This window comes from Chrysochloris asiatica, unplaced genomic scaffold (genome assembly GCF_000296735.1).
Source record: "Chrysochloris asiatica unplaced genomic scaffold, ChrAsi1.0 scaffold00101, whole genome shotgun sequence".
Lineage (NCBI taxonomy): Eukaryota > Metazoa > Chordata > Mammalia > Afrosoricida > Chrysochloridae > Chrysochloris > Chrysochloris asiatica.
Window position 1 is genome coordinate 10,701,928 of NW_006408619.1, and position 17,271 is coordinate 10,719,198.

Consider the following 17,271-nt stretch of genomic DNA (forward strand, 5'->3'; position numbering starts at 1 on the left):
GGCACTTAACAACAACAACCACCTTTACGGAAGCAGATCACTAGGTCTTCCTTCTGCGATGTTTCTAGGTGGGTTTGAACCAACAACTTTTAAGTTAGTAGTTTAGCGTAAACTGTTTGCATCACCCGGAATGGGTGTATTTTATAGCTCATATCATTAGAGTGCAAGGAGTCCTCATGGAGCTTTGGGTTAAGTACTGGACTGCAAACTGCAAGGTCAGGGGTTCGAACCCAACAGCCTCTCCATGGGAGAAAGATGAGGCTGTCTGCTCCAGGAAAGATTTATAGTCTTGGAAATTCTATGGAGCAGTTCTGCTCTGTCCTACAGGGTCGCTGTGAGTCACACGTGTGACTCCTTTCGGCACAAGAACACCCAGGAGAGGCAAGGCACAAAAGTAAGTAATCGGGGGAGGGTGCTGGCCACAGAGTCATTTTCCAGAGAGTTCTCAGGGTGGGTACTGTTCACTGATGGAGTCCGATTGAGGAGAGGAGGCAGAAAAGCTCTCAGGAGCATGGGGCCTCAGGTGTGACTCGGGTTGTGGGCTAGAAGGACGTGCGGCAGAGCAGGGAAGATGCAGGTGAAGAGGGGCTGGCTGAGCCTGTGCTACTCACCTTCCCAATCTGTTCACCCAGTACTAGGTCTTCGTGGTTCAGTGCCCATTTGTCCTGGAGGAGAGGTGGAGTTGGGGAGCCAGAAGTCAGTCAAGGGAAGGGGTAGTGGGCCCTATGGAGGGTTGAACATCTTCCCTGCCAAAGCTATGTCTGTCAATTCTTGCAGCCTTGGTTGGTTGTTTATAAGATGGGGGTTGGACCACAACAGGATCACACACTCAGATGCCTTCAGGGACTAGGCGTGTACCCCAAAAGTGTGAGAGCCAGCCTGGTGTGGCCTTGATATCCCAAATCTCCCAAAGCAAGCTGGTCTTCTTATAAGGATTGAGGGATACATCCCCACCCTCTAACTAGGAGTCCCTGCTCTGACTCTGTATGGGTCTAGAACCCGTGTCCCCACCAGCTTAGCCATAGGCGGGCCACACTCACCTTGGGAATGGCCCTACTCAAGACAACACCACTCTTCTTGGTGAGGGGCTGCTGGGAGTGTAGCAGGTGGTCGATGAGCAAGGGAATGCTAGGGAAGCTGTCCCCTTCCAGTCGGTACAGGTTCTGTGGAGTAGGGAGACCTGGGGTCAACTGCCCCCATCGTTGGGGGGGGGCCTGAGCCCTGGGAGAGGAGAGGAAAGCGAGAGGGAGAAAGAGCCTGCCTAAGATTAGAGGGGAATCCTGGTATATTGCTGTAGGATAAACACTGGACCTCAAGGTCGGCGGTTCAAACTCACCAGCTGCTCCTTGGAAACCCTATACAGGATCACTATGAGTTGGAACCGACTCGATGGCACCAAATTACAACAACAGGACTAGGGGCAGTGAGACCTGCTAAAAGGGCCATTTTAGATACTGTCTGATAGGGCAGCCACTCTTATTGTTAGAGGACATAACGTTGAAGCTGAAGCCTCCGTTCTGTTGTAGAGGCTGGGGGATCTCTGTGGCCCTTACAGGTCTGTCTGCAGGTATCTAGGGTGCAGCCACTGCTCTGGACCCTCTCAAGGCCATTGCTCTTGCAGAGCCGAGAGGAGAGTCGGGAAGGTGAGGCGGAGGCAGCTCCACTCACGTCAGCTGACTGGATGATGAAGTGGCGGGGCTGGTCATCCCACAGCACCGACAGCACGTACTCCTGTTTGCCCTGGCTCTCTCGCACCAGGAAGTCCCCAGAGTGAATTAGCAACTCCGCCACCTCTGTCCGCGGGATGGCCCCATGGTACCACAGCTGTTCATACAAGGGTTTCTGCACCTCGGGGACCAGTTGCAGTGGTGGTGGGAGCTGGCCAGGGGGTAGAGGAGGCGTGTGGAGGGGTCACTCAACACCAGGAACCCCCACGTGCCCCTCAATTCACCCACTGGCAGAGCTTGGATGGGAAATCCAGGCGGACCCCAGGTCAACCTGGTGCCTATTCCACCAGGCACATTGCCCCAACCACTCTTGGAGCAAGAGAGCCACGGGGTCATGAATGTGGCTGGTCGCTTAGGCACGCATGGGTGGCAGAGAGAAAGGGGTGCTGGGTATAGCCTGGAATTCTAGGGAAGAGAAGGGGCTTCCCCTCCCCCAAGCAACCTGGGCAGAGCTACCTTTCTAACAGGCCCCATTATTTAATCCAAACACCATGGTGGGGGGGGCGATTTGGGTAGACCTCTCTGGGATGGGCAGGGGGGCAGGTTAGGCTCCACTCACCGAGAACTTGGGGCGGAAGATCCCCGAGATGTGGCTCTTAAGCATCTCCAGGGTGGGCGTCCTTCCCCCCTCTCGCTCCTGCTCCTGAGGCCAGGGACAGACGTCAGCGGGTGGCCAGGCTTGGGGGTGGGGAGGGCAAAAATGAGGAGTGCGGCCCGGGCAAGTGGGCCTGGCTGGTGGTGGCGGGCGCGGGTGGGCAGCTCACCGAGGAGGATGTGGAGTGGCGGTCATCCTGCAGGAGAGGCACAGGTGGGGGCTCGCCGGGGCCCAGCTGCTCCAGTTTGCTCTGTAGTAGCTCCTGCTGGGCCTGCAGCTTGGCCTGGCTGCACAGTGCCACCTGCAGCTCTTGCAGCGCCTCTTGCAGCACCTGTTTCTTGCCCAGTAGCTGCACCCTGTGGGCAGTGGTCAGGTGGGAAGTTTGGGGAGAGAGAGGGGCTCAGCCTGCTTGTGGCAGCCAGCGAGAGGAAGGCATGGCCAGGGGACGGTCCCAGTGGCCCCCACTCACCGCTCCCGGGGGTGGATATTCTGCTCCTCGGTCCAGAGCTCACGCTGCAATTGCACAACCACCTCTTGGCGGCTGAGCATAGTGCTGGTGGCCACGGCCAACTCATCGGTCACTGCAGTCATCCTGTGTCCAAGGACGGAGGGGGCAGCATGAGAACCGGGGTCCCAAGGTGCATCCCTGCAGCCAAGCAGCTCAGCTGCCGGGCCACAGCCCCCTCTCCTCCTGGCCCAGCCGCCACCACACACATGTGCTGCACACTCTCCACCGTGAGCTCATTTAGCTGCAGCTCTCCAGGCTCCAGTGGTTCACCTTCCTCAAGTAAGGTCTCATCAAAGGTGACGCAGGGTGGGACATCAGGTGCGGACCTACGGGGGACAGGTGCCCGGTCAGTGAACAGGCTAGCAGCCCTGGTGGCCAGCAGGATTGAGGGGAGGCTTACCCATACTGTCTCAAGAAGTTCTGGTACTCGGCTTCAGGCTGAATGCGGGCTGCAGCTGCTGCCATCTGCTGGTGAATGGCCACTACCTCGTCCTGCACCAGGCTGCTGATCTCCAGGTATTCCTGCAAGATCTCCTTCCTGCCCCCCAGGCAGGACCCCTGGTCAGGGAGGAGCAGGCTGGGCAGCTCAGGGCCAGAACACTGGGTTTGAGCTGGTCCTGGGTTTGACTTCCCCACTTTACCATGTTCTAGCCAGCTGACCTCAAGGAGCTCTGGTAGCGTAGTTGTTCCAAGTCTGGTTGCTAACCTCAAGATCAGCAGTTTGAAACTAGCAGTGGCTCCGTGAGAGAAAGATGAGGCTTTCTGCTCCCGTAAAGATTTACAGCCTCGGAAACCCTATACAGGGTCTCTGTGAGTCGGAACCGACTCCACGGCACATAACCACCACCACCAGCCAACTAACCTCAGATAAATTACTTAATCTCCCCCTGATATGTCCATTGGACAGATAAAGGTTCCAGCCTCAGGGAGTTCTAATAAGGATCCAATAAGATGGTATGTGCAGAGCATCTGGTATACAGAAAGTGTTCATCCCTGGCTCGGGCAGTCAGACTAACAGCTAGGATTCTGGACCACCAATGGATCACTGACCCCAGTCCTAGCTCTTCCCCTGAACTCCAGCCTCATAGTTCTGGGACTACTTGAAATGTCCCACTGACATCTCTCAGACACCTCACTCTCCTACTTGAAGCTAAACCTGCTCCTCCAGTAGCCTTCTCCATGTTAATTCATCTTCCATCTGTATGGGCCTAATCTAGAAGTCATCCCTGATGGTTTACTAATCCCGAGGTAACCCTACAACTCCACCATCAAAAGATACCCAGGATCTGGCCACGCCACACAACCTCCATTGCTACTATCCTGCTCCAAGTCACCATGATGTTCCGTCTGGCCCTCCTGCCTCTGTCCTCACCCCCTGAAGTCTATTCTCCACACAGTCAGCATAGTGCCCTCGGTAGAGCAGAGGTCAGATCACGTGACTCTGGTTTACCTAGAGATTCCTCACAAGGGCCTTGTGGAGCCTGTGCTATCCATGCCTGCCCTCTCCAGCTTCACACCGACTCTCTCTCTTTCACTCTGAGTAAATTCTGCCGGTTTCTGGCTAATCCCTGGATGCTCCAGGCACTATCCACCTTAAAACTTGTGCATTTGCTGTTTCCTGTTTCTGGAAGGGCTTTCTAGACATCCACATGGTTTATTTTTCCTGTCACCCCAAACTTCATCTCTGTATCTGAACATCTATCTTCTCAAAGAGGCTTACCTAGACCTTTCCAGTTAAAACTGTAGCCCCCTCTTCCCTCAATCTCCTTGTTTTACTCAATGTTGTTGTTAAGTGTCACTGAACCATTCACTTCTGATTCATAGTGACCATGTCTAGGGTTTCCAAGGAGCTGGTGGGTTTGAACCACCAACCTTGTGGTCAGTACCACACCAGGGCTCCATCTTTTGTTTTTTTTTAAACTGTATACTTTCTGCCTCCACTAAAATGAAAGATCCCTTAAGATACATATTTTGTCTTCTTTGTTCAATACTCCATCATAGAGCCTAGAAAAGTGCTTAATACATGCAACAAACCACCATTAAGGGTCTCAGGACACCACCATGGTTAGGATTGAAGTAGATCGGCTCTGACTGCCAGTCCACTCCGCCTGAGCCTGCCAGCATGCCTACTTGTCCCTCATTTCCTCTCTCCCCTCCCCAAGCCTGGCCACCTGCTGATGTCTACCCCTGGTCTCAGGAACAGGAGTGGGAAGAGGAAAGGGTGCCCACATCCTGAGGACTCCTAAGAGTAGTCACATCTTGGGAGCCTTCTGCTTCAAGTTCTCATGGAATAATGTGACCACCACTTTGCAGGACTGAGTTTTCTGGGCCTGGTGGCAGGGGATGAGGGCTGGCATGGATGAACGGGGGCGCTGTGGGCTTACAGGATACACGCCATCTCCTGGTGTAGGTCCTGCAGTGACTGGAGCAGGCTGGGCAGCATGAGCTGGTGGTGGTGCTGGTGGTGTAGCTGGGCCGCCCGCAAACCCAACACGTAGCGGTTATGGTGGGCAAAGAGTTTCCACAGGCTGCGCACATACTTGTCCTTGGCCTTGTCACGGTCTTTGTCTGCCGAGTGAGTAGGGGAGAGGAGATGGCAGCATACTGACTAGAGTAGCCCCCCTTCCATGGACACCCATGTGCAGGTCAGGACTGGGTTGGGGCTTGGCATCTCTGTTGGCAGGGGAAACCACAAACCTTTGTTGGCTTCCTGGTACTTGCGCCTGGCCTGGGCACTATCCCGTGCCAGGGATCGATACTGGTTCTTCAGCTTCTCAATGTCCTGGCTGTGGGTCTGTGAAGAGAGGAGGCCAGCATGGGGCAGTGTGCGCCCAGGACATGGAAAATCCCTGTGTTTGGTGATGGCCAGAAAAGGTCCCATCATCCAGCTTATTCTACTGGTGGGGACCTTTAGAGCAGTTGGCCACTGCAGTTAGGGTCAGAGGGCAGAGATGTGAACTAGGCAGGGTCCTGCGTTTCTCTGAGACTGGAATCCTGGTGGCAGGAGGGCAGCCACACAGGGCTCACGCATATAGAAGCCCTAGGCTTGGTTTGGAGGCCTTGGGTAGCACCAATAGTTAAGACCATAGCTACTAACTGAAACGTCTGAGTCCATTGGAATCCATTGGAAGGAAGGCTCCCAGTCTCTGACAACACTCTGGGGTACAGTTCTACTCTGACACGCATGCCATGCGTCGGGATCAACGTGACAGGAGCTGGTTGGGTTTTGGGTGATGTTTGATTTAATGCTCTGCTGTTGTCATATTGAAATTCTTAATAATTTTTTTTTCACAAGAGATCCCACGTTTTTGTTCTGCACTGGGCCTTGCAAATGATGTTTCTGGTGGCAGAAACAAGAGATGGCAATCCAAGACCAGAGTTCTCATCCTAGCTCTTCTGTGTATGCATTGGGAGACCTCGCTTCGAATCTCAGTTTCCCTATCAGTATCTGAGCCCACAAAGCTTAGACAAATCAGGTTTCTAGTCTTTTTCTTAACAGGACAGATTGTTGTTAAGTGCTGTCGAGTCAGTCCCAACCCATAGTGACCCTGTATAGGGTTTCCACTGACCCCGGGGTTCAAACTGACTTTGCGGTCCAGCACATTAACTCACAGTACCACACCAGGATTCCACAGAACAGATAGTAAATATTTTGTTTGCAGGCCATACAGTCTTTTGTTACAATTATTCACTCTGCCACTGAAATCTATAGTTGTTGGTAAGTGTCGAGTCAGTTCCAACTCTTAGAGACTCTGTATAGGGTTTCGGGGGGAATGGCTGGTTAGTCTGTAGCTAATAGGAACACCAATGGGCAGTGTTCCAGTAAAACTTTACATACAGTAAAGACAGACCCTTGGATGATCTGCAAGAAAGAGTAGGGCCAGGCTGGCCACTAGGGGCCGCTGTGGGTCCATGATAAGGCTGGGCTTTGTGTTGGCAGAAGTACAGTGCTGGGGGCCTGACCAGCACAGTAAATGGGGAGACTACAGCACCCACACAAATCACCAACTTCAAATTACACAACCTCTAGATCAAAGAGCTGGATGGGATTCAGGTGTAGGCAGGCAAACTCCATGGTCCTAGTCCTTGACCATTATGTCAGGAGCCACACAGATGTGGTGTGGTGTCTCTGAGGATGATCTAGCAGGAGGTCTGAGGAGTTGAAGGGCCAGGAAGCACAGACTAATGACCTCTTATTCCTGTCTCTCAGATCCCCTGGCCCTAAGGACAGACAGAGGGAGGAAGGGAGGAACGGACAAGCGGAGTAATTCGGGAGGAGTATGGAGCCTGCGTTTCCCTTGGACCAAGGCCTGGATCCACTTTTGTATATCCAGTCCCTTGCCCATGCACACAGTAGGAAGTTCAGAAAATGCACAGAGAAGCATTGCTGCTGGCCACTGTCACTGGGGAGAAGGGGAGGAAGCTGCAGAGTTGGGGCAGGCCTTGAGGCCAGGGATTTTCACTTCCTCAGTGGATCCTGGCGCTCTTGTGCAAAACTGACCCTTTTAGGCTCCGTAAGGGCAGAAAGGCCCAGCACTGCCCACCCACCTTGGTCAGTTCCTGCTGCAGCTGCTGCCACTGTTCACCGTAGGTTTTTCGAAGTTGCTGCCGCTCCCGGATCAGCAAGCTCAGTTTGCTCAGGGGCCCTGAGTTCAGATCTTCTGCGTGTTGCCTCAGCAGCCGGCTCAGGCCCTCAGTCTGGCTGGTGATCTCCGCCCAGGACTACAGCACAGGATGGGGAAGGCAGGGAAGTGGGGGACAATGGCTCTAGGAGAGGGAGGGGACTTGCAGGAATTCCCAAGGTGAGCCCATAAATCCCCACCTGGCTGATGGGGCTGTCGGGACTGATGCCCCGGCCCTGGGCCGCACCGTCCTGCAGGGACATGTGACGCAGCAGTCCGGCATACTCCCTGTCACTTTTGACCCGCTGGGCCATCCATTTCCGCATGCCCTCCAGCAGTCTAATCTCAGCCTCCTGAAGTCTCTGCACTGCCCCATGGCCCTCGGGGCTGCATAGCTCCGAAGAGAAGCCCATGGTGCTAAGCTGCAGACAGAAGAGAGGCAATGACTGGGGGCCAAGGCAGCATTTGAAGTGGAGAAGCAAGGCCAGAGCTGCTAGCCTGAAGGACCTGCACTTAAGACAGCGGTGGGGTTCTGCCCTGCTGAAACGCGGCCCTAAGTCTTAACAGTGGCCTGGGGAGAGACTAGCTCTCAGGGTCTTCTGTGTCCCAGTCCATGCAACAGAGCCAGGCTCCCCCTTCCCAGTCCTAGAACGGGGAATCTGCCTGAAGCCTCCCTTCCAGAGGCCCTGCCACCCAGAACCATTATAGGGGCGTGGGAACGCTGCCCTCGGAAGGGCTAAGGCCGCCCTGGCGCTACCGAGGCGCACGAGGCCTGAACCCTGCCGGCTGCTCGCCCTTCCTCGGGCCTCTTCCGTCTGCCTGGCTCCCCAGCCCAGCCCTGACGACGTCCGCCCCGTCCCAGCCCGGTCCCCACTCCTTGCCTGCCGTCTCCCTCCTGGGCTGAAGGGCCAGAGTTACCGGTGCGGGCAGCTGGTCCTGGAGCTGCTATGGACTGACTTGGGCGGGCACCAACCCCTGGCCAGTTCCTGATTCTGAGCTTCCTCCTCCCGCGATTTCAGTTGGCCCAGGCCCCGGGGCGGGCCCACCAAGGGGAAGGGGCAGGTGGGAGCAGCGCCCCTGCCCAGCGCCTGGCCGCAACCTCCGGCCGTGGGGCCGCGGAAACGGAAGGGAGGAGGGGGCCGGGAAAGAATGGCCTATCGAGAGAGAGCAGCCTGTCCCGGCAGCACCTCCGGAGAACCGAGAAGGGCTCTAGGGTGCGGTGGGGTGGAGAGGGGGCTGGGGCAAGTCTGAGCACAGGACGAGGCTCTAGGAGAACCCGGAGAGTCCAGGGTCTATGGTAGGCGGGCAGCCCCAGAAGAGGAAGGGGTAAGCCTGGCCCCTTGTCTTCTCCACCCCACTTTCCCTAAGGAGAGTTCAGGCGCCAGCTTCTATTTGAATAAAAATTCCAAGTAGATATTCCCAAGAAAGGCCTGCTTTTCAGGCACCATCCCCACCCACCTACCCCCTGGCAGCCACCACAGTCCAGGTAGAGGAAAGGGGCAGGGGCAGGGGCTGGAAAGTGAGGGGTATGGAGCTTCCTGGGCATCAAGGCAAAAGTGAATTCCCAGGGAGCTGGCTCTCTCCAGCAAAAGCTATCTTGGTTCAGCCAGGCCCTGTTCCACCCAAGACCACAGCCCTACAGCTGGTGGCATGTCACCACAGTGGAGAAACACACTGAGTAACTTGGCACACAGGTCCCTGGGAAGGAGCAGCTAGAAAAGTAGAATGTTGGGAGTGGAGATGATAGAGATGGCTGATATCTCCCGACTGGTGTATCTGCTCTGGCTGGAGCTCCTTGGTAGACACTCTCACTTCCAGACTTGAGCTCACCAAAAGGCAGGCAGGACACCACATGGGCATCCCACCTGTCCACATGCCATCCTTCTCCCCAACCAGGATGCAGCCAGGGTCTGGGGAAGAACATCACCACACTGGAGGCCAGGCCTGGTTTGCATAGTCTGCACATTTAATCACTTTAAAACCTCTAACATTATCTTGTGTCCATTAAATAGAACCAACAATGCTGGGCCTGTTTAAATTACAAGGAAAAAAAAAAAATCACTGTGCACCAACCCAGTATCTTACAAAACCAGCCGGGCTGGCCACAAGGGTGGGGAGCAGGAGAGAAGGGGGCACCCCTGGGTGGGTGGCTGGGTGCCAAGAGGGGCTAGGGGAAAGAAAAGGGGGCTCCCAGATGGGAGGGGACTGATTGTCCTAATGGGAAGGGTGCAAAAGGCACGTCAGAAGAGGGGGCCTTGGGAGGCTTAACAAGTTACTGCTTTCTCCAGCAGAGTACAATGCTGGGGGAGGGGCTCAAAGTCACTGCCCACCCACCCCTGGCACTTGGAGAACCAGTAACCCATGAGCCCTTGGCACAGCGAGCCCCATTTGACACACGGATGACAGCCTGTTCCCCTACCATGACCCCCTTTCCAAGGGACCACCTGGCCAGCCTGCCTCTTCAGAACTTGGGGCTCAACAACTTCTTAGTAACACGTTGCCACCCCCTACACCTCAGGCTGGGGCAGCCTGAGGAACAGCAGGGGGAACAGTAGGTGTGGGAAGGTGGGTGGTCCAGCTGCTATCCCCATTAAAAAATACAAAAAAAACAAAACAAAACAAAACAAAAAAACCCCAAAACAAAACCTCAGCATCTAAAGTGAAATAATCAGAGTGAAAATATATCCTCAAACAGCCCCTGAGATCCCCACAGGGGAAAGCAGCATCGGGTGGACGGGGGGAGGAGAGGCCAGCTGGGCCACCGTCCCTTCCCACCACCCACCCAGGGGCTCTGGGGCTGTGAGTGCCAACAGCCCAGGCAGCCCCGGGCTCAGAAAACAGGGACTTGGGCCCTGGCTGGAGGGGAGGGTGGTCAGGGTACCACCAGCATGGGGCTCGACTAGAGCATCTGCCCTGCTCAGCCTGGCAGCCAGCTGTGTGGAGGCATCCGGTACAAAGTGGGCAGAGGGACCCACACATACTCTGGCAGCACTTGCTTTTGTCTTGGTCCCTTCCTATGATCACTTCTGCTGGAGTCTCACCAGACAGGGGGGATGGGTTGGGATGCAAAAGCCCTTGGAGAGGTGGCCTCCTCCTTCAAATACCCAACAGGCCCACCTCCCTGCTGCCTAGATGGGGACCATTATTGCTTTGGAGGGACAGGGAAGGGGCAATGGCTACAAGGTGAGCCAGGGACCCTGGAAGAGAAGGGCTACCCCTCTTTACTCCACAGGGACCTCCAGCTGGCCTGGGCCTTGGAAACCTGCCCCAAAAGCTTCACTCCTTTCTCCACACGGAGGGGTGTGGGTGGGGTGAGGCCTTCCCATGCCCTCCCCTAAGCTGGTCCTGGGCCCCCACCTCAGGCAGCCAGGTGAACCCAGGGGTAGCTTTGGAAGCAATCTCTGCCCCTCTTGCCTCCCAGCTGGGGTCCAAACCCAGTCCCAAGATTAAAAAAATACTTTGGTGAATTAAAAAGTGCCCAAGAAGGGGGTCGGCTTGAGGAGCAGGTAGTGGGCACTCGTCAAAGGGCGCTCTGGTCTTTGATAAAGGCGGTCCTCTCGCCCCGGCCCTCATCCTCTTCTGAGTCGGACGGGCACTCTTCCTGCCAGGCTTCGGGAGGCAGCCCCTTGTAGGAGATGAGACCCCGGTCCATGGTGTACACCTTCACCCCCCGGAAGCTGAAGCCCGAGCGCAGCTGCAGGACCAGGAAGACAGTGACGAAGACCAGCACGATGAAGGCGCAGCTGAGGCCGGCCACCACCTCAGGCAGGTGGGAGGGCAGTAGCCCTGCCCGCCGCGGCTCTGTCCCCACCTCCTCAGGTGGCTGTGGAGGCGGCGGCTGCTGTGGCGGTGACTCCCGGCTGCTCTGGCTCTGCCGGGAGCATGTATTTGTCACAGGGTCCAAGGAGGCATGGCTGGGGCAGCTGAGGCAGTCTGTGGGGGTCAGCCCCTGGCACGTGGCACACGAGGTGTGGCAGGGAGTGCAGACGCTGGCTCGGATGGTCTCCACATCGTTCTCCGTGCTATAGTGTGTGTTGAGGACTTGGGGAGTAAAGCCTGGTGGGCAGTGCTGGACACAGCTCTTCTGGTGCAGGGAGAAGCCTTCCTCACAAACTGTCAGAGGAAACGTGGGCTGTGTGAACCCCCAGTGCCCAGGACCATGGCAGACCCACGGACCTGCAACCTCAAGCACAGTCCCACTGTCCCCAGAAGCCCCCAGCCCCAGAATCACAGGCAGCCCCCCAAGGGCCCAGGAGCTCCAGGTCTCTTCAGATCCCTTCCTCTCCCCTCCCCTCCCTCCCGCCCCTGAACACCAGCAGCACCCATGACTGACCCACACAGGCCTGGCTGGATGTGAGAGTCTTGCAGCCGCTGCTTTCAGGCGCTGAGGAAAGCCCGTCGGGCGCTGTGCCGTACAGCACGAGGATGAACTTGGTCAGCGTTCCTATCAGGGGTGGTGGGGGAGGCAAGAGTTCAATGGCACTGCCACCCTGCCTGGCACCCCAGCTCTGAAAGCCTGCCCTCCTCTTCCAGCTCTCAGGGCCCCCAGTACCATAGTTGTTGGCTTCACTGGTGTTTTCAATCTCGAGGACCCACTCGCCAGATGGGTTCTCATCCCAGGAGTGGGTGGTCATGAAGGCCCAGTCATTAAACCCATCCGCGGAGTAGTCGTGTGGCCTGGGGAAAGGAGTGTGCACTCAGTTGTTTGAGGCCAGATTCCCTCTCCCCCCCAGGGCAGCATCCATCTTGCTGGGCTGGAAACACCTACTAGCCTGGCTCTATTTCCCAACCAGGGGATTCTGGAAATGTGTGAGGGCACCACATAAGGGGAGGCATCCAGCTGGCAGGAATCCTTGCAGCATGGGACCATCCCACAGAATACGGGCATCCCATGACTGAGAGATACTCTGACCATCATTAGGACAGAGTGAATAAGCAAGATAGTGCATGCAACTGGATGAATAGAGCAGGACAGGCACCTGGCGGCCAGCAGGGTGGAGCGCGTCCCCATGGGGCTGACCAAGTGGATGGCCAGGTCACCACGGCGATTGTAGGACAGTGTGAGGCGCGCTTGGGCATGCTCCAGCCGGGTGATGTGGTTGGACTCCCCGAGGCAAGCAGTCACTGTCTTGCGTACCTCTAGCCGCTTCCCAATGTCCCTGTGCAGAGAGAACCATGAGGGTCTACCATTACCTTCTGTCATCCGCAGGCCTCCCTTGCCCTCTCCCAGTCCAGGTCCCACCCTTACTTGGGTTCAGTGAGGATGTCGATGACGCACTTCCGCTGGGGGGCCACCGTGGTCCAGTTCTGGGCTAGGGCCACCATGGCACCTGCGTCCAGGAGCCCATAGCCATACGAGTGGCTCACTGTGGGGCCAAGGAAGACAAGGGTAGCTGGAAGGCACAGCACAGACCTGCCTGTCCCCAAGCCCAGCCCTCAGGGACACCCTGCCCTCACCTTTTCGGCCCACGCCATTGGTGGCCCAGTCGTTAGCATTGAGGTGGGCTGGCTTGGAGGTCTGAACCACTAGGTGCTGCATGTCCCGCCAAGTGAGGTTCTTGCTACAGAGGAGGCAGGACGAGGCAGGGGCTCAGTCTTTTGTGAGCAAAGCTAGAGACTGAGTGCTGCCTGGCAGGAATGGGGGGACACAGAGGCTCCTCAGTCCACTTACTTCGCCTCCAAGGTGAGTGCAATGATGCCAGCTGCCAAGGGAGCTGAGGCTGAGGTGCCTGTATGTGACTCTGTGCACTTCTGCCGCAAATCAGTGGTCACCTACCAGGGGACAACGAGGTTGGGGGCTAAGGGGGTGGCAAGAGCAGAGGGGCCACCTGCCTGGCTTCCCACTGCCTAGGAAGCCCTCCTCCATGGTGACAAGGCAGGTCAGTGCCAAGATACCTCAGTTCCAGCTGCTGCCTTGTAACCATGCTGTGGCCTGCAGTTTGCCAAGGGACAAGGGGGTTAAAGTGGAGATTAGAGATCATTGAGAATAATATGGGGGAAGGGGAGGGGAATGACCTCAAAATGTTCATGGCAAAATGCCGTTATCTTTTAATGTGTAATTCCACTTTTTTTTTTTTTTTAATTCTACTAATTTTTGAAGCCCTCTTGCACATGCTTCTAGGGAATGTTTAGCATAGCGGGTTACAAGTGGGCTGCTAACTGAAGGTCAGCAGTTCGACTCTACCAGCTGCTCTGTGGGAGAAAGATGAGGCTTTCTGCTCCTGTAAAGATTTACAGCCTCGGAAACCCTAAGGCAGGGTCGCTATGAGTCGATTACCAACTCCACGGCACATAGCCACCAACCAACACACACCTCCAGTACTCTATACCTCGTGGGGTGCACATTCCCCGATGCCCGCAGCACTGTCCCTTAGCCATCTAGGGTCAGGAAGGGGCCCAGCATGTAGCCCCACCCCCCCAGAAGCCAGCCTGCCTGGGAGCGGACTCACGATCTGCTTCTCGTTCTGGTTGCCACTGCTGTAGGTGGTGGCCAGTGTGGAGGAGCAGGCCTCGCTGTACCAGGGCACGTTGCCGAGCTGGGTGGCACTGCTGATGGACAGTGTGTAGATGCTGTTGGTGTAGCCGTCGCAGTTGCAGCTGTCATGTTCCCGGCCCCCGTTCCCCGAGGCCCAGACAAAGATGGAGCCCAGCCCTCCTCGGCCCTGTGGACAAAGTGGGCTGGGGTCACTCAGGAACAAGTCCTGTCAGCAGATACTGCTGGGGTCTCATTCTCCGGGGATCCCATTCCACCCGTTGGTCTCCTCTGGGTCCCAAGGTGGTCAGGTGTATATATACAATCAGGTCTCCCTGCCCCCCAAAATAACAGGACGAGCATACCACCTAAATCCCCCAAGTGCGGATCATCTCATGGAGGGGGAGGATTATTTACTTTTCCCTTTGGGTTTCAATAAATTTGTGTACAATTAAAATTAAATACAAGAATAAATAAATCAAGAACAGCACATAAGGAAGGAGAAGAACCATAGGAAAGTCGGCCTGGCCCTGTTGAGTGGAAGGCAACTTGGCCCAGTTTCTAGGGCTGGCCAGGCCCTGTCCCTCACCTGGCTGACCCCCCGGAAGAAGGCCTCCTCAGCGAGCCGGGCAGGTCCATCCACTGTCTTCCCATCATCCTCAGGGCCCCAGCTGGCGCTATAGATGTGGATGTGGTTGGGGTTCAGGCCCAGTGAGCGTGCCTCCACTGCGTCGGTCACCTCGCCATCCAGCATGCGTACCCCTGGCCATGGAGGGGGGCAGGGAGAGAGATGCAGTGTGGGGCCAGCTGCTAGGGGTACCTCCTAGTGGACCCAGCTCTGCAGCCCAAGGGATGGTACTGGGACCCAGTCATGGGATCTGACATCTAAGGCTGGTGTTTGGAAATCCTGCTCCACCCACCCCGACCACCTGCCTGCCTGCCTCTGCCCTTCAGGAATGAGACTCAGGGAGGGGACAAAGAATACAGCCTCCCCATAACCACACACCTCTGGGTTCTCAAAGCAGCCTGTCATGGAAGGTGTCAGGTGGGTTGTGAGGATTTGGGAGACTCCTGGCTCGGGAGCCCCATCCTAACCTGCAGCACAGGATGCATCCCAGAAGGGCCCATCCCAAAGACAGGGTGGTTGAGGTCCCCACTTACCCCCAATGCGGGCATTGTAGGCCACGCCTACCCCGCAGACTCCATTGTTGGCCACTGCAGCTACCTCACCTGCACACCGCGTGCCATGCCTATCGGGCCAAGAGACAGCATTGATGGGGGTGGGCAGAGCCATGCAGCCACAGATATACCCCCTCCACTCAGCCTGTGGCTGTCTCTGCCCAGACTCATCCTGCCCTGAGCCCTGGTAGGCCCAGGGCTGTTGGAAAGAAGACTTCATTCAGCCTCTTGGGCAGGGTGTGTCTTAACCCAGGCTTAGCCCTCCCTACCTGTCTGGTGGAAGAGAAGAGAGGGCAAAGGCCAGGGATCTCCCAGTTCCTCACCTATTGTCATTCATTTGTGTATACCGAGGTTGGGGGTCAGGGTCCTGGTCATTGACATCGAAGCTGGCTCCAGGATCCTGGAGAAAACATGGTCACAGTCAGCCAGACTCCAGGACAGAACAGTGCAGCCCTCAGACACCCCATTCCATGGTTCGCTGCCTTCTCCCTGCCTCCTCACATAGTTGCCTGCCAAATCCGGGTGGTTCTTCTCAATGCCGTCATCCAGAATGGATACCACAATGCCATGCCCTGTATAGCCCTGCGCCCAGGCTTCCTTCACATTCAGGTCCCGCTGGGTGATGCCGGACTGCAGAGACAACACCCCCACCCCAGCACGTATGAGATGAGGATGTTGAGGGACTCAGATCCCCTGTACCACCCCAATAGCCAACTTCTCCACCCAGTCCTGCTAAAATCCCACAATTGGTGGCCTGGACTCTTTGGAAAAGTAAAGAACTCTGGGAGGGCAACCCCAAGGTTAGAGAGGTTGCCCGACAGAAAGAAAGAGAAAGAATTAGAGGGGGCTCTACAGTTGGCTTGTGTATCAAGACCCCACTGTGGGTGGATGGGTACAGCTGGGGAGGAGGACCAGGACCCAGGGAGGGGGCCATACCAGATACCACTGCTGGGGAAACTTGGGGTCCGTGGGATCCTGGTACACGTCCCGTTTGATCCTTCGCTTTGCCACCTGCTGCTCCAGCCATCGGACCTGTGAGCGAGTGAGGCAGTGATGACGTGCAGAGAAAGGAGGAGGAAGGCAAGGCGCCCTCCTAACAGCAGGACAGAGGGGCTGGGGCTGCACTCACTTGAGGTTCTCTCTGCAGCCGGCTGTGCCGCAGGCGGTGAGGCGACAGGGACCGCTTTGTCACTGCTCGGTGCCAGAAGTGGTAATAGTCACCGAAGATCTGCAACAGAGCAGGGAGAAGGAGCGGGGCTTTCCATCTGTCAGTCCTCAGGGAGGCGGGAACGGGGGTGGACAACGGCTGGGAGGGGAGGCTCACAACGCCAAGGGGTACATCTGCTCCTTGCCCAAGACCCAGCAAGAGCTGTGCCAAGGAACCTGGGGGGTTAGGGGGGAGTGCAGAATGGCTAGGCTTTGCTAGGATATACTGGTCCTCTGAGCAAGTGATGCTAAAATTACACAGCCAGAACTCAGGTACCCTCAAGAAGCAGAGCCCAATAGCACCACTTCTATTGCTAGAATCCTTACCCTCCCTGCTCCTGCCCCATCCATGTCCCATGCCCAGGTCAGCAGGCCAGGCAAGTACCCCTACCTCGCCCAGGTTCAGGAATCCATGCTTGTGTGCCAGGCTGTCAGCCACGGCCAGGCCTCCAGGGATGTGCACAGCCCATGTGTTGGTGAAGACCTTCTGGCCTTGGGCATCAGCTGTCAGCAGGACCAGGGTTCCAGCTGCTGCTACCACCCAGAGCAACCAGGGCCTCAGCTCCATGGAGGGGGCAGGTGGCCGGGACCCCGGAGCCCCTGTCTCCTTGGCCTGGTCACAGGGCCTCGGCTCCCACGGGTCTGCTCACTGTCTGTGGCCTGAGGCTGGCTGGTGGGGGCATGGGTCCAAGGCAGGTGGGGCTAGGAGGCTGAGGGCTGCTGGTTCTGAGCAGAATAAGGAAGAGGGGGGGAGAATCAGGCTTCCCCTGCCAGGTACTAAAGCCTCCCCTCCCAGCTCAGTCCAGACCTGAAAGGAACTCTGGAGAATAGTGGTAAAACTGTGAGGTACCCAAAAGGATTCTCCAAGGTCAGTTACATAGACGGAAAGACAGATCGCTCTCTCACACACCTACACACACACACACACACACACACACACACACACACACACACACGACGTG

General features: G+C 56.5%; 2 protein-coding genes across 5 annotated transcripts in view; both read right to left on the bottom strand.

The window, feature by feature from the left end:
• The window catches only part of FES (feline sarcoma oncogene), an 11,590-nt gene extending 3,725 nt beyond the window's left edge, over window positions 1-7,865 (bottom strand). Inside the window, exons 1-12 of one of the 4 annotated variants that reach the window (XM_006867143.1) lie at window positions 7,653-7,865; window positions 7,379-7,552; window positions 5,528-5,624; window positions 5,215-5,398; window positions 3,231-3,368; window positions 3,037-3,156; window positions 2,792-2,914; window positions 2,492-2,678; window positions 2,287-2,370; window positions 1,669-1,878; window positions 1,041-1,163; window positions 612-665 (exon numbers count right to left, since the gene is read on the bottom strand). In XM_006867143.1, the coding sequence (XP_006867205.1) occupies window positions 612-665; window positions 1,041-1,163; window positions 1,669-1,878; window positions 2,287-2,370; window positions 2,492-2,678; window positions 2,792-2,914; window positions 3,037-3,156; window positions 3,231-3,368; window positions 5,215-5,398; window positions 5,528-5,624; window positions 7,379-7,552; window positions 7,653-7,865 (1,707 nt within the window). The remainder of the gene's footprint in view (window positions 1-611; window positions 666-1,040; window positions 1,164-1,668; window positions 1,879-2,286; window positions 2,371-2,491; window positions 2,679-2,791; window positions 2,915-3,036; window positions 3,157-3,230; window positions 3,369-5,214; window positions 5,399-5,527; window positions 5,625-7,378; window positions 7,553-7,652) is intronic. The other 3 variants (XM_006867144.1, XM_006867145.1, XM_006867146.1) reach the window with 3 other exon arrangements.
• Window positions 7,866-10,972: 3,107 nt separating this feature from the next.
• Window positions 10,973-16,877, bottom strand: FURIN (furin (paired basic amino acid cleaving enzyme)). Its single transcript, XM_006867147.1, has 15 exons — window positions 16,701-16,877; window positions 16,233-16,331; window positions 16,040-16,135; window positions 15,605-15,733; window positions 15,427-15,503; window positions 15,086-15,174; window positions 14,514-14,686; window positions 13,902-14,114; window positions 13,124-13,224; window positions 12,910-13,013; window positions 12,701-12,818; window positions 12,432-12,611; window positions 12,005-12,129; window positions 11,786-11,896; window positions 10,973-11,565 (listed from the first exon to the last, which is right to left on the bottom strand). The coding sequence occupies exons 1-15, from the start codon at window positions 16,875-16,877 to the stop codon at window positions 10,973-10,975; spliced, it is 2,385 nt and encodes a 794-aa protein (XP_006867209.1).
• Window positions 16,878-17,271: the final 394 nt, after the last annotated feature.

Coding starts and splice junctions, on each gene's coding strand:
- FURIN (XM_006867147.1), bottom strand. CDS start 16,877: ATGGAGCTGAGGCCCTGGTTGCTCTGGGTGGTAGCAGCAGCTGGAACC. Junction 14,687..15,085: donor CTACAATGCCCGCATTGGGG/GTAAGTGGGGAC, acceptor CTCCATGGCCAG/GGGTACGCATGCTGGATGGC. Junction 12,819..12,909: donor CAATGGCGTGGGCCGAAAAG/GTGAGGGCAGGG, acceptor TTGGCCCCACAG/TGAGCCACTCGTATGGCTAT.